Below are 15,058 nucleotides of genomic sequence, written 5' to 3'. Positions count from 1 at the left end.
TCTCCCATTATTCCTATTAGGCTTAGGGATGGCAATTTCTACCTTACTCAGTGGGTACCCTCGTTGTCTTTGCTTGAAGGATGAATTTTGGGATTCTACAACTCATATAAGCACAGGCAAAACTAGGAATTTTTTATGAAGGAGCCAAAACCTAAAGTGGATTTGGGATGGGGGTGGGGGGGGGGTGAACCATTGGGGTGGAGAGTGCGTAGGGGTGAGCATTATTTGGTTAAAACTGAATAACCGAACCTAAAATTTTGGTTTCGGTTTGGCTTTTTTGGTTTTCGGTTAAATTGGTTCATTTTTTTTTTGTTTTTGGCTATTTTGGTTTTCAGTTTTTGAAATTAGAATTTTGGTTAACTGAATTAACCAAACTTTTTATTATTATATATAATATATAATATGTAACATATAATATAATATATACAATAGAATATATATTATTAAAATTCGGTTTTAACCAAAAACCGAACCAAAAATTTCAGTTTCAATTCAGTTTTTACTTTTTTAATTCGGTTTTAAAATATTGGTTTATTCAATTCAGTTTTTAACCGAATAAACCGAATGCTCACCCCTAAGAGTGGGGGTAGGGGGAAATTTACATGGAAGAGAGTATTACAACTGGGAACTTTTGGACCATGGGGGCCATGGCTCCCTTGGGTCCCCCTAGCTCCACCCCTACGTATAGGTATGGGTAGGATACAATATTAGGTTAAACACGACTCTCCCCCAATCTTCATATTTTTAGAAGGTATGTGAACTTTATTTATATGTTAGGTGCTGAGTTTAATAATATTTTAAATTTTATATGAAGGATAATTTATAGTTTGTCTTTTTTACATATCTTAATCAAATACTTGGAAATTCTGTTGTGTTGTTTGCTCATGTTATTTTACTTATTTATTACTTATATATATCAACAAATAATAAGAAATTAGATGTGGGTTCTAAACCCAACTCACCCTACCCTTGAATGCGGAGAGAATAGGGTAAGGTAGGCTTGGGGTGGGTTTTGCATTTTCACGTCTGGAGAGATTCTCAAAATTCATCCCACTACAAAACCCTCCCAGTTGCCATCCCTAACTGGGCCAAAGATCCTGATCCGCTTGGGCTGAGCCCATTCTGGAAAGATGCTCATTGAAGGATTAAGTGTTCACACCAAGGGTTAAAAAGCAGTGTTTAGGACATCAGACTTAGGCTACCTTCCTGGAAGACGAGGGTCAGCTTCTTAGAAGAAGAGCAAAGCAGCCCAACCGACGGGGCCTGTAAACTTTATGGAAGTATATGGGAAAATGCTGTCTCTCTATGAGTGGCAAATCATGGGCTAGTCTGAGTTGAAAGCTTCGGAGGATCAAGGCTTCATTTGATACGAGCTACACATTGCTTCCAGAGAGTCAGAGACCAGAGCTCAAAGTCGGTCATGGCTCTAATTGAGGGTCTTAACATACAACTAGTCCAACCATCAGAACAAATCATCCTCATCTAGACCAACTATTCGAGGTTCCAATTGCGCTCAGAGCAACTATGCATATATCTATGCTACGATAGTCAGTTCTTCTGTTGGGAAGGCAAAAAATTGATTGCTTTTTTAACCATGTCTTCAATGGTTCGCTACAGAAAATCCATCTCTTTCTCTCTCTCTGCAGAGGTGATGTTGGAGAAACAACTTTGGCTGCAGGAGGATAACACCTGGGAGGGAATGAACATCTGAAACAAGCTGACCCAATGAAGATGTTGCTTCACCAAGGAAAGGTGCTTTTCCCTCACTCCTCCGATGTATTTGTTATTACATACACAATATTAAATAATTACTCATGTTTTGTATCTGATTATGGACGTATAAAATTTGGGTCTAAGTATATTGCACGCCAAGCACTATAGGACCAATTGATAAGGTGGTGCAATTATGGAAGATCAAGGGGGTGTTCTTCAATGTGAATTGTTTTTCTTTCTGTGAGTTCTAAAGGCAAATCGAAACCATCTGATTTGAAAACAATTTGTTAAAAAACATGTTTTTAGTTGTATTTGTCTTTTATTTCCAAAACTGAAACCAAAAACATGATTTTGAATTGGGTTTGACTGTGAATTTTATGATGCTGGAAATGTTAATCAGGTGGGTTCTCATCAAAAATCATCTGAGGGAGTGATTGATCAAAGCCTCTCTTAGATTTTTTCTTTGAATTATGCTTTAAGGTACATGTCTTCATGTGGTTATTATTTAATTTCATGTTCCATATATCATATAAATATCAGTACAACAACGATACAATTCAAAAATGTGTTTTTGGAAAATAAAACATGATTATTTTGGGAACCAAACCAACTTGTTTTTTGCTTCTCAAAACAAGAATACAGTCGAAAAATGTGTTTTTATTTTCTTGCCGACATAGCAATTTCAAAAACGAATGAAAACAAAATTTATTCATGTTATATAACACGAACACCACAAGTATTTTCTCCGTAATGATTCTATTTTTCGAAAACATAGTGAGACGCATAGGACCTCTCTGGTCTGTTCTGTTTGAGCATTTAACTAATATTCAATGCTTGTAGTCTTGTGGATAATTGCACGAGGTTCATTTGGTTGTATTCACCCACCACTTTTTGACCTGAAATTCATAGTTTTTTTGTTACATTTTATGATATGATGAAGATGGGTTTGAAAATTTAATTTGGGTATTTCGTAGTGATTATTAATTAATGCCACGAATTCTGAAAAAATGAGTTTACCAAAAGAAGAGTGGAGCAGCAGAGCATGAAGTTGAAGATCGTCCCATGGATGATCAGGAAGAAAATACTTATAATTTCATAAATCCATTGTGACATGACTATGATGTTTGCTTAATTGTGACATGACTTGTGATGCTTGCTCAATTTCACAAATCAATTGTAACATGATTATGATACTTGCTCAATTTCTATACACACACATATGATTAGACTATGAAGATCATATCCTAATTCAGTGGTTGTAAATACAACAATTCGTGGGAAAATTAAAAATAGAAGTGAACAGTGAACAAAGTATGGGTTTGAATTATATCCTCAGTTTCTGCCCAATCTGAACATCAATATTGGAAAGAGCCACAAAAGGTCCTCAGATGTAGGCTTTTCTTGTATGTACATTATATGTTCATGCGCAGAAGAAAAAGGGAACAATATTTAAATTACATCAGGAATTTGAATATATGTAACCCAATATTACCATAGATTACTCAATTTCCTTGAACTACTGAAATCCAGTATCTGTTTTCTATTCCCAGGTTCCCTGCTTCTTATACTCAGTTTGAGTTAAAAGACCAAGTCAATTTTACTAGAACAGGAGCAAGGAATTCGGAAGGAGACTTAGCATTGCAGAAGAAAAATACAACAAAATCTTTAGCTTGAAGGTCTAAACTGCATACATCCTCTTGTATTCATTGTTCAACAGTTCAGACTCTGATGGTACCATAGATATTGAGAATGAACGGGACTGGCTTTCAGATGTTCTCCTTATATTCCTCATACTTGACTCCTCCATCCTATGCAAGATGACACAGTAGCACATGGAACCAATGGTAGTCAGCATGATCAAACTACCAATCACTGTGGCATACACAGCAAGCCATTGGGCATGCTGGCCCACTACGATATAAGTGAGAGAAATGAAGGCAACTGATATGAAGAGGCAGGCTACCCACATGATTTTATTGATCACAAACATCAGTTGTTTCTTTGCCTTCTCCTCAATCACAACCAGAGATGTCTGGACCACGACAACAGCCAAGGAGATGAAGAGGGCCAGAGAGTCAAAAACAATGAAGATGAGGAATGCTGGTTTATCTGCAATATTTTCTTGCCCAATTGTTTTGCCTTCTGTCTTAACCTCGACATACTGGCCAGGTACAGTGAAGATGGCTGCAAAAGCAACAGTTGCAATAAGGACTGCAACAACTGTAGCTGAGGTTATGGCATTATTAAGTCCACTGATATTAAGCTTCTTTATCCTCTTTGCAATCTTCTGTACTCGAACTCCAGTCTGGTGGGATTGCTGCAGTTGGGACTGAACATCATGTTTTATGTCACTCACTGTCTGCTTTAGTTGCTTTGCTGCATTTGGAGGGTTCACATGGTCCTTAATGGCAGTTGCCCCTGCTTCTTTTAGAATAGAAGCAATCTCTGCATATCCAGATTTTTCTGCAATATCAAGTGCACTTTCTCCAGCCTTATTAAGTGCATTAACATTAATTCCATCAACTGATAATAGACAGTGAACCATCTGCACCAATATAAGCTAGTTTCAGTACAGATAATTGAAGTGCATATGGAGTTAGGAAATCACAGGAAGAGTCAGATGTAGCTTGATACAGAATTGGTTACACTTAGATGACATAACAATCTTGTATTAGTCAAAGTGTTGAACCAGCACAAAATCCACCAAAAAAGATCATGATTTCAATGCTCTTTTAAGCTGCTTTAGTAGTTAATAGATTAATAGTTTAACACTACCCATATCCAACTAATATTCTAGCTTTCTTAATTTAGATGTCCAATTCTAGTGAAACAAGCTTCTTTAATATATTTCTTGTTGAACCTTGTTAACCTCATGCCATCCAAGAATCATCCAAACAATTTTTTTGATAAGTTTGTAACTGCGTCATAAATGTTTAGCCTTTTAGTATATTTATATTTAATTTTTTGATAAGTTTATAAAAAAATATAAATACTTACGATTTATGATATGATTCACAATTGGATTCAATTCAGCTTTTTCTATGATTTACAATACAATTACGATTTTCAGAATATTGATGTGGAGGTTTGTAATGTGCATATTATGGGGTGCAGAAAACTTTAAGTTCTGATGATTGTCCTGAAAAATGAAAGGGGCATTAAAATATCAAATAAAGTATTTTTCAAAAACCTAGGTTACAATAGGTACAATGTCAAGAAGTGGAACCCACCTGAAGGCGGCCCTTCCTTGTTGCTGTATGTAATGCTGTGTTTCCCTTGTTATCTTCCAAACTAATAACAGAGGAATCATGTTTTATCAACTCGAGCAAAATGTCAACATTTTGCCCCTTCACTGCCATGTGTAATGCAGTTTGCCCCTTCCTATCAGTCCTAAAACCAGTACTTGGGTCCTTGCTTATTAGGGACTCCACCACTTTCAAGTGCCCCTTTCTTGCTGCAGAGTGCAGGGAAGTCTTACCATTGCTTTTAGCTATCTTTGCAAGGTTTGAATCACTCTCAAGTAGGAGATTGACAACATCAATGTGACCTTGATTGGCTGCTGAGTGCAAAGCTGTAGTATTGGCTGCATCTGTTGTCATGGCTAAGTTGGGAAACGAATTCAAAAGTTCTTTCAAAACCTCTGCGAATGCATTAAAATGAAACAGGAGTTATTTTTCATTTTGATCAACAGATGATTTTTCACATTTAGTTCATCTTGTAGCACATAGAGATGCTAAACCATATTTCATCTTTTTTTCCCCACAATGGGATTAGTCAAGTTCACTGGATAGATCGCTGAGATAACTGGGTTGACATGATGCAGCAAAAATAAAAGAAAGAAAATCACTGATTGAATGAAACTAAAGACTGTTAAAGTTGAAAATATCTAATACACAATATTTATAGGGAAAAACTTTGGCTGTTGGGGGCCCAATAGCCTATGCTGTTGAGAGCGTTTCTGGGAATGCCACGTTACCATTAGAGTTGGAATGATCAATATTTGAAGGCAAAAGATTGGGCCTGGGGCTCAAGATCCATAAAATGGTCTAGACCCCAAACCTGACAAATTTCCCCTATCAGCTGTTTGGACCTGCTAATGAATGGATCCATCATGGAGATAACTTGGAAAAATTTGGCTTAAGCATGACCACATGTCAGTTTGTACTGTAAACCATGAACTATTTAATAGTTTGTACTTTCTACAGAATACAGATGTGTCCAGAAGCTCTTTTTTCTTCTTGTCAAGTTAGACTCCTGGACATGCATCCTGTTCTAATTCCCATGTTTGAGACCATGCAACACTGCTGCAATATTTGAACCTTGATAGGATAGAATGGTGAAACAAGGTTTGTTGAGTTGAACTGAGTGCATTTGAACAGTGGAAATTATGATCACCTTAGAAAGCTCCAAATACAAATGCACGAAATATATCAGTCGATCTCATCTATTATTTTGGTATTTCATGTAGGCACTCTCTTATGTGAGTCTTGTGATTGTCTTTGATCCTGTGATATGCAACACCTGGAAGGGTAAATGGGTGCCAGAGAGCAACTATATGTCGTATTGATCTAAAAACCATGGCACTCTCACATAGTCACATTTGAATGGACGAGTGCTCAATAGAACCCAAAAATGAAGTATGCTGCATGTAACAGTATGCTTTTGACAGACTGTCGGTATGGTTCACCATTTTGCCTGATGGGTACCCTGTGTTTCCTTAAGAAAAGCTTTATAGAATCGGGTCCTTTGTCCCCCTCTTTTCTTTTGATCAGTGGTTGCAAATCCATAACCAATTAAGACATTTTTAAGTGTGAACTCTCAATAACCTATAAAGGAACAAGCCATTAAAATGAAGTTAGACCACTATTAAATAACAAACTCAATAGGTTAATAAAATATAGATAGTAAGTATGAGGCCCCTGGTACAAGGGTTACTTTATTGGTGTCAAGCCACGTTAACTGGATACAATAAAAAGGGGATTGGACAGGGTAGTCAGATACGGAATTTAGGCTAAAATTTCAAGTGTCCAACACAAGAAATCACCCATTTTGGAGTATTCAGGCCCATTGATCTCAAGCTAGTGTAACATGTATATGTATTAAATATATTCCAACTCAACAACTGAAAGGCTCCCTCACATAAATGGCTCTTGTTCAGCTAATTTCCTAAGATAATTCTAGTGTTTATGTAGTAAGTTAAAGCACTAGACATTAAAAAACAGCTATTACCTAATACTGATCCCGTCTATCTGGGGTCTTTCAATCTTTGGATTGGAAGGGTTAACTGGATACAAACCTAATCTCCTGCATATTTAGAATGAAGTGGCACTTCAAGACTCACAGCCTGACATTTTGCCATCACACCAAGCAGTAGCTTCCAACTAAAAGCATTACTCATGCAACACATACAAAAGGATCCATTTGCCAAGTGTAACAAAGTCCTAGTCAATAATCCTTTAGTATTGCAAGTATAAAGAGGTAAATTTCTGTGTTCCCTAAAAATGGTCAACAAAAAGAATGTACATAAATGAGCTCTACAAACACTTAAGATTCAACATTGAAAGGTAGATCACAAAATTAAATATGGAGAAGCATGTAAAGTCTAAATTAGTGCATCAAAACTTGTGAAACGACAACTTATTCTTTTATTCCATAGTTGTTAATTAAAAACTAGCAGTAGTTCGTTGGGTAAAGGTCTTTCAAATAGAATTAGACCTAGTTAAAGAGGAATTCAAGAAGTATAACTAAGAAAATGTGAACCTCTGCCAACACCCAGGTAGTTCTCAAAAAGATGTGAACACCAACGTGCTCTATAACAGGATATTTAATCATTTGATGTGAGGGCAATCTTGTTTGCAGGATTCATCAGCACTTGAGCTATAACTTAAGAGAAAGCTGTTCTATTTGACCACATCTTCTTACATCATTTGATAAAAAAGAAATAAAATTAGAACATGTGCTCATGGACTTCATTTAGTTCTAGTTGTTGGTTAAAAGCCGAAACCAAACCCATACCACCACATCAGGCATGCCAAACTCATCTAAGGGAATGATTCTGATGACTACTCAGAAATGAGGTTTCTTTTGACTCTTTAGTCTGAGTTTGAGGCCTTGATTACTTTTTCTGTGAGAACGTTTAACGTGAAGATCCAACACCAAAATGAAATAAGCAGAAGGAAAAAGCTGAGGCCACAATGGAGAAAGGGCTGGAGTCAAGCAAAAGGCACTAGTTCAAATTAAGAAGGGAAAAAGTAAATGCATTAGCATCATAGAGGAGATCTGTTTCTATTATGAGTATGGCCTATGGTTTGGTCATGGTGATCAAGAGGACAAGTGTGTCCCTATATTCTTTAAATGGGAAATGTATGGCTGTTAAAACTTGGAAAATAATTCAGAGATGGAATAAAAAGAACAAAACGAAAGACTAAAAGCTTCCGCAGCTTTTCATAATGTTCCACTAGAAGGTTTCTAGTGTTCCTGGGATGTAAAGCTAATCCTGTTTCAGTTCACAGAACACTAAAAATATTGTAGTGGAACATTACCATACGCTGCCTTAGTAAACCAAGCAAAACCAGATTCTTCATGCAGTGACATCAATGATCCTCTTGAACCTCCAAACTGCAAGCAATGATATAAAAGTCCTTTATAACTATAGACAACATGAGTTTCATCATCGAAACCCCATATCGTGGCACCAAATTCATGGAAAAAAAGCCCACTTAAACATTTCTGGCTCATGTACTAATCTCAGACTCTCAGAGCTCCACAACAAAAAGTTAATCAAAATAGTAAAATATAAGTATGTAACATAAGAATTAAATAGCAAAACAGAAACTACAGTCCGATCTAACACATTTCTTCAACTCAATTAAAACTTAGAAACCATACAGCTGCACCAAATTTGGGCAGGGAAACAAGAGGAGACTAAACCCGAAAAACAAATGAACTTTCTCCAATGAAAAGAGAGAAGAAATCAAACATAAAATAAGAATAGAAACAACAGATCGAATCCTTACCCACATGGCCCTGCTTGGCTGCAACATGAAATGAGTCAAGACAGTTGTTAGCCTGGAGAGACGCAGTTTCAAGGTCCAGATGCTTCAAGAGCTCAGTAACAACTTGGACGTGACCATTCTCAGCCGCAGCATACAGGGCAGTTTCCCCATTCAGGTTCTTCTTTGACAGCAAATCCTTCAGATTACCACTGTCGCATTCTTGTAGAATATCTCTAACCCTGGCTAAATTCCCTGCTCGAGCAGCTAGATGAAATGGGGAATCTCCCCTTTTTCCCGGAGACTCTTTGCTCTTCCTCAGATCGTTAAAGCTTTGCTGCTTCTCCATTGCTATGCGAAAGCTCTTCTGTTTTTCCATCACCCCTCGGAAGCTAAGCTGTTTCTCAATCACACCACGGAAGCTCTTCTGTTTCTCCATGATTCCCCGAAAGCTCTTCTGCTTCTCCATGGTCAACACCCACACTCAAGTCTTAGCAACAACAGAATTCAGCCAAATTCTCTGTACTCAAACCCAAATTTATCCTATTGATCCTTCAGAGATCAAAAGATTCAAAACCCATCGTATTAATCCATACCCTCGTTTCAACAGATTTAGAGTTCAAAACTCATCCTTCTGTCATACCCAGAAGCTTAAACTACAGAATCTATGCTTCCATTGGCAACCAAAAGGTCGGAACGGAAGAAATCCGCGTCGATTCTCTCTATCCAGAAGCACAATAAATTCTTTAACATCCATTGAAAAACTCAAAATCTATAAACAGTGGAAAATAATACCCTTAATTTGTTATTTTTTAAAGGTTATTGTCTTAAACGAGTTAATGAAAAAACAAACAATTTTTTGTTTCTTTCATTAAGTTTCTTTGATTCCTTTTATCTTTTCAAAAGAAGATGACAGCAGCGGCGGCCATTACAATCAAGGAGAGCGAGCAAGCACACGCACTTGGTGGGGCTCACCCATAGACTAGTGGAAAATATCCAAACACCAATACTCCAACCCTCCAAGGCAAGCAAGTCGACCAGACGAGAGAGACAGTTACCCAATCCCATACACAAAATTTTTTTTTTGAAAACCTGCCCTGATAATCAACCGCCGTTGAATTTTCTCACATATTTGCAAGTAGATTCCTTCTGTTAAAATCCTAAAATGTTTAAAATACCCATACACTTAGTATTGACACCAGTTACTACACTAAAATCAATACAAACTTTACGTTCACCTTGGATTTGGAAAGAGTACAGTGCAAAACCTTGTATTCCAAACTCAGCCTTACGAACAATAACAAAACAGAAAAGAGAGTTTAAAGTTATAGTTTTAACTTTTAACGATTGATATGAAAAGTAAATTTGGAAAATTAGGAGGGTTTGTGTAGTGATTAATAAGAAGAGAAATTTGGGAAAGAACCATTTTGATAAAAGAAGCAATGCATGGGTATTTTTGATATTTTTGTGCTTCTTGTTAGATGATTATAACGGAAGTAGAGATGCAAATGAATCTGATCGAATTTGAATTAAGGTATATTCGAATATGATTTGACAGACACTATTAATTATAGATCCGATCTGATTCGAAGATTCGATTAGGTCTCATAAACATGGATTTGAATTCATCCGATGAGGTAGTCGAATCTTTGGATATGATCTGATCCCATTTGATTTTTTCCTTAAAATTAATAAATTATTAAAAGAAAAAATAAAGTATAACAATTTGAAAATAAATAATACAATAAATTTACAAAAATGCAATAGAAATAATAAATTTATAAATAAATAAATAAATAACATATGTGTGTGTTATATTTATATAAATAAATAAATAACGTATATATCGGATAGGTGGTGACGTGAATTCGATATGATTTCTGATTGAGTCCTATTATCAGATCTGAAAATTCAAAATGGGGTTATCCAAATCCAAGAATACAGGATAGGACTATTACATAGGAAGATTTAAAAATAATCTTATTAGAAATAGCAAATGTGATTTTTTTGAGAGACACTGAAGACCCATGAGGATTTTTATTTTGATTATGTTTTTAATAATTTAATTATTTAAAAATAACTAATCACATGTGTGAGAGTGAGAATGAGAGGAGGAGGAGTTCTATGCAAGCTCGGTGGTGAGTGGGGAGAGGAACCCCCATCTCCCCTCTTTCCTCTTTCTAATATAGATAAAGATTAGAGCTTCAATTCAGATACATCATTAATAAAATAAATAAAAATCCATGAGACCTGAACTTATGAGATTGGGGTCAGGTTTGTTTTGAAACAAAAACCTCCTATACTTTTTATTGCCGTTGATCATTAATAGTAAAAGTGAAATGACCAAATTGCGCATTCAACATTCTAAGAATTGATAAGAAAATAAGAATAACGATGAAATTATAAAAATGCATATTTTAAAGCATAATATCTTCTACAAACTAGATTACTATCTTTCTAAATAAGATAACAAACTATTTATGATAAATTCAACTATGAATAAATTGCTTGTTCGAGGCGTTGAAGATATGAGCTGCTTGCTTAATAATACTTCCATATAAATGTTTTGATTGCCACTGGTCTTTGTTGAGAGAAACATGGTAATAACATGAGGGCAATTTGGAGTTTCACAAAATGTATAAACCCACACATCACAATGTCATGGCAATATTCCAAATAGTTAATTGTCAAAATGATAACAAATGGGGTAATGATAGAATTGAAAAATATAAGGGGGTCTTTGTTGCAAAACAAAGCTTGGGGGAGGGGCAAGTGTCACGACCCTTAAGTACAAGATGACCATCTAAAATTTATCTAATATAACACTTAAATCAATTTATAGATTCCTCTACCTCATAAATTTTAATAGGTTTAAATTTAAATTTAAATAATGGGAACAGTGTATCATAATACAAAGTACAAAGGGGATACTGTAGCATAGGTAGTGATTTGAGACAATACATTCTGAAAATTAATAAAAATTTGTGAGGGGGAGTCAATCATAAATTTCCCTAAAATTATTAATTTTTTATGAATATATGCATGTGCATATTGTAAAAACATTACTATACATTGTTGGACTCATATTGGGATGGATCCAAATCCAACACAATTATAAATATACCTAGTGTTTTATTTTATTTTATTTTATGTCAATCCGTGCTAGTTCAATCAAACTGAATCTTGAACTTGTTCAATTGCACGCTACAAAAAATCACATGTGTGAAATCAATGTTTTAAAAACTAATCCAGAACCAAAACCTCTTTGGCCACCGCTTTTTTGGGTTAGTGGTTTGACCACCCGATCCGAATGGATGAGTCATTGTAATTTAAAAAAATAAAAAATAATTAAAACAAAAAGGCCAAAATTTGTTGTCTAAGTCGAACAAGTTGATAGTTTGATTGCTCGAGTTAGTGGGTTATTGACCAAGTCAATGATTTTTGGTAAAAGACTAGGTCAAGGGTGAAATAGAATTAGTTGTTTGAATGCTTTCTGGGCTAAAGCGTCCAACCATTTGGGTCAACAGATGTTCAAAAACCATGTGCAAAACTAATGGGAGAGGTTATTGTTCATCTTTAAGCTCTTGATCAAGAACCAAGTAGTGATTTTCTTCTTCTAAATGCATGATTTTGAAGTTGGAGTGATCAAGTCCACAGGTTGGTTATCATTGGCATTAAGGGAATCGACATGAATGGAAAAATCAAGCAAAATTTTGACAATCTTGATGGTCTCCTACATCATTTTTAGTGAAAATGGGCAGCCTAGCTCATCAAGCAACTTGTCTAAAAGACAAAAAGGGCAGATGTTGTATGCCTTAATCAACTTTGTTGCCCAATTGTAGAATCAAATATTCCAAATTACAAACGGTGAGTGATGATGTGCGATTTGATAGCTCCCTGCTGGAGGGCAACTCGGAAGCCGAGCTAGCGATTTGGTTTGGTTGACTTGCAAAAAGATGGTGTTAAAGTGGCCGAGTTGATTTACCTAGGTGGGCACTCCGATGATTAAGTCAACGAGTTGGAGATTTTGGAGAGAGCTAAAGAGCGAAAGAGCTAGAATGTTTGAGAGCTGAATTGTGTGTACCTTCTATGAGGGAAGGGATGCCATTATTTAGGCGTAAGAAATCAGGGCTTCTTGTAACGTGTCTGATATTCCCAAGAAATCATGCTCGCCATGTTCGGAGGAGGTCTCTTATCTGTATACATGATCCACACAGAGGGATAAGGCATGTCCGATCAACTTTCATGTAGACCTGCAGATAGACAGGTATAATGGTTGAGCATCGTGATCCCAAAGAAGTCGGAAATAGTAACTCACTTGGAGAGGAGATCTGGTAGGTCACAAGCTAATCTTGGATTAGGTCAATAGAAGTGGATCACCTCACATGTTGAGCTGTCATCCCGTTGAGTTGGTTCTTAGTTCGACTGCCGAGATGCATCCTAGGTCACCAAGTGGGTTCAAGGTGTCGAGGGCGCTTTTATGTGGTGCTAAGTCATCGCTTGATTGTATCGCGGTGCCACGTGTCTTCATATCATTAGAGAGCCAAATCACCCCTCACCAATTGCTCTCCACTCCCGAGCAAATGGTGGTCCAGCGAAGGGAGTAGCTTATAGTCACTCTTTAGCCCGTGGTGACTCGTTCGGTTGGTTCGCAAATTGCCTAGGCTGTTTGCCTAAGTCGACTCAAGGGTGGGCTAGTGTGTGATAAGATTCAAATTTCAAACTCTAGGTTGGCATATATGTTGAGCGCATGAAATTTAAAATTCAAATTTGCCCGCAAGTAGTGCAACTTTCTCGGCCGTTAATTTGATGCCAAGGTGCCTCATCCATTGATTTTCCGCACCCAAGGCTATAAATAGAGGGGGTCCCTGCTGAGGTTCCATTCATATTGTTTTGAGATTTTCTAGCAAGAAAGTGACGTAATTGTTTGGAGGAGAATTTTGCTGGGGAGTTGTTGGATTGGCTAGTGAGGGTCTATTGGGTAACTGATTGGAAGGAGACTTCAATTTTCTAAAAGCTGGTGAGTTCTTTTCCATTCTATAATCATGTCGTTAAGTGAATCCAAATGGAGGTCGTCTTATTTTTCTCAGGTTGAGGAATGTACCTCGGTGCGAGAACAAGGGGGTTCCCACACCGAGACCTCAACATCTTAGCAAGAGGTGGAGATCAATTCCCAGTTTGGTCCCAATGAGTGAGGAGGAGATCGTTGGCTCAGTCTTAGCATTTAACGTTCCCTCTAAGTTCAATTGTATCTAGCCTAGCCTGGACCAATTTCCATGGAGTCATGGCTGAGGCAAGGTTTATGTTTTTGAGGAGGCGTTGATCACCGACCTCCATTTTCCTCTACACCCTTTCATTGTTGAGGTGCTCTCTCTATGGCATTTCTTTGAGGCAACTCCATTCGAACACCAATCGAACCCTCGTGGGGACGATTTCTCTTAGCTATCATCTCGACTTTCCTCTAGAGATAGATGTCTTTTTGGGGTTGTGCAATATCAATAAGGTCCCCAACGTACCCTACTATTTTTACCTGTCTTTTTGCCAAGGTTTTAAAAGGCTAAAGGCAAAGGCGAGGCATAAGCCTCAAGGCAGTTTGAGGCATAAATCTCAAATTAAAAACTTAAAAATTATGAAAAAATAAATAATTGAAAGTTTATACAATTGTTTGTGACTTAATGTATGGTTCAACAATTGCTGATTGTTCAAATCAAGTTGAACATGCCAAAATTTGTATAAAAAATAACCCAAAGATAAATCAACAAAAAAAAAGGAAACATTCAAATGAGAATAACAAATTTGTAGTCAAATTAATAAATAACAATATCATGTTCATTGTATGCAACATGTATCACCACAACACTTATCATGTTCATTGAAATAACAAATTAATAAATAAGTTAATAACAAATTAATAATATAAAATATTAATATTGATCCATATTCAATATATTTCTAGAATGCATTTCAGTTTAGGAAATATTGAAATGCATTTTAATATTGAATCTGAATTCATACAAGAGAAAGAAAAGGAGGAGGCAGAGGACCTGTACGCATTATGCAGTAGGCATGATTCAAGAAGAAGAAGAAGAAGGGGGAGGAGGATCTGTACCTCTGTATGCACAATTCGATTTGTCTTCCTCCCTCCAATTTTCTTGATCTTGAATCTTGAGTTCAATTTGTGAGAATAGAGGAATCTTCTTGAAATCTTTAGTTTGGTTAAATAAAAAGGGGGAATAACAGTTTTGGTTGATGGAAACCCACATTTTTAGGGTTTTTACTTTTTTTTTTATTTTTTCCAAAATTACCCATCATGAAATCAAGTTTTCCCCACCCAAAACCCTTTTAACTTTAGG

General features: G+C 36.4%; 1 protein-coding gene and 1 long non-coding RNA gene across 2 annotated transcripts; one reads left to right on the top strand and one right to left on the bottom strand.

The window, feature by feature from the left end:
• The first annotated feature begins 1,090 nt into the window (after positions 1-1,090).
• On the top strand, positions 1,091-4,486 carry LOC148873486 (uncharacterized). The gene is made up of 2 exons (XR_016105327.1): positions 1,091-1,752; positions 3,264-4,486. It is a non-coding gene; the product is annotated as an uncharacterized LOC148873486 (long non-coding RNA).
• On the bottom strand, positions 3,017-9,807 carry LOC148873485 (ankyrin repeat-containing protein At5g02620-like). The gene is made up of 3 exons (XM_088965629.1): positions 8,730-9,807; positions 4,944-5,353; positions 3,017-4,258 (listed from the first exon to the last, which is right to left on the bottom strand). The coding sequence occupies exons 1-3, from the start codon at positions 9,172-9,174 to the stop codon at positions 3,392-3,394; spliced, it is 1,722 nt and encodes a 573-aa protein (XP_088821755.1). The 5' UTR covers positions 9,175-9,807; the 3' UTR covers positions 3,017-3,391.
• Positions 9,808-15,058: the final 5,251 nt, after the last annotated feature.

This window comes from Nelumbo lutea, chromosome 1, assembly GCF_056320005.1.
Source record: "Nelumbo lutea isolate HS-2025 chromosome 1, American lotus-T2T, whole genome shotgun sequence".
Taxonomy (NCBI): domain Eukaryota; kingdom Viridiplantae; phylum Streptophyta; class Magnoliopsida; order Proteales; family Nelumbonaceae; genus Nelumbo; species Nelumbo lutea.
Note: the sequence above shows the minus strand (reverse complement) of the source record. Positions and strands in the feature narration are given on the sequence as shown.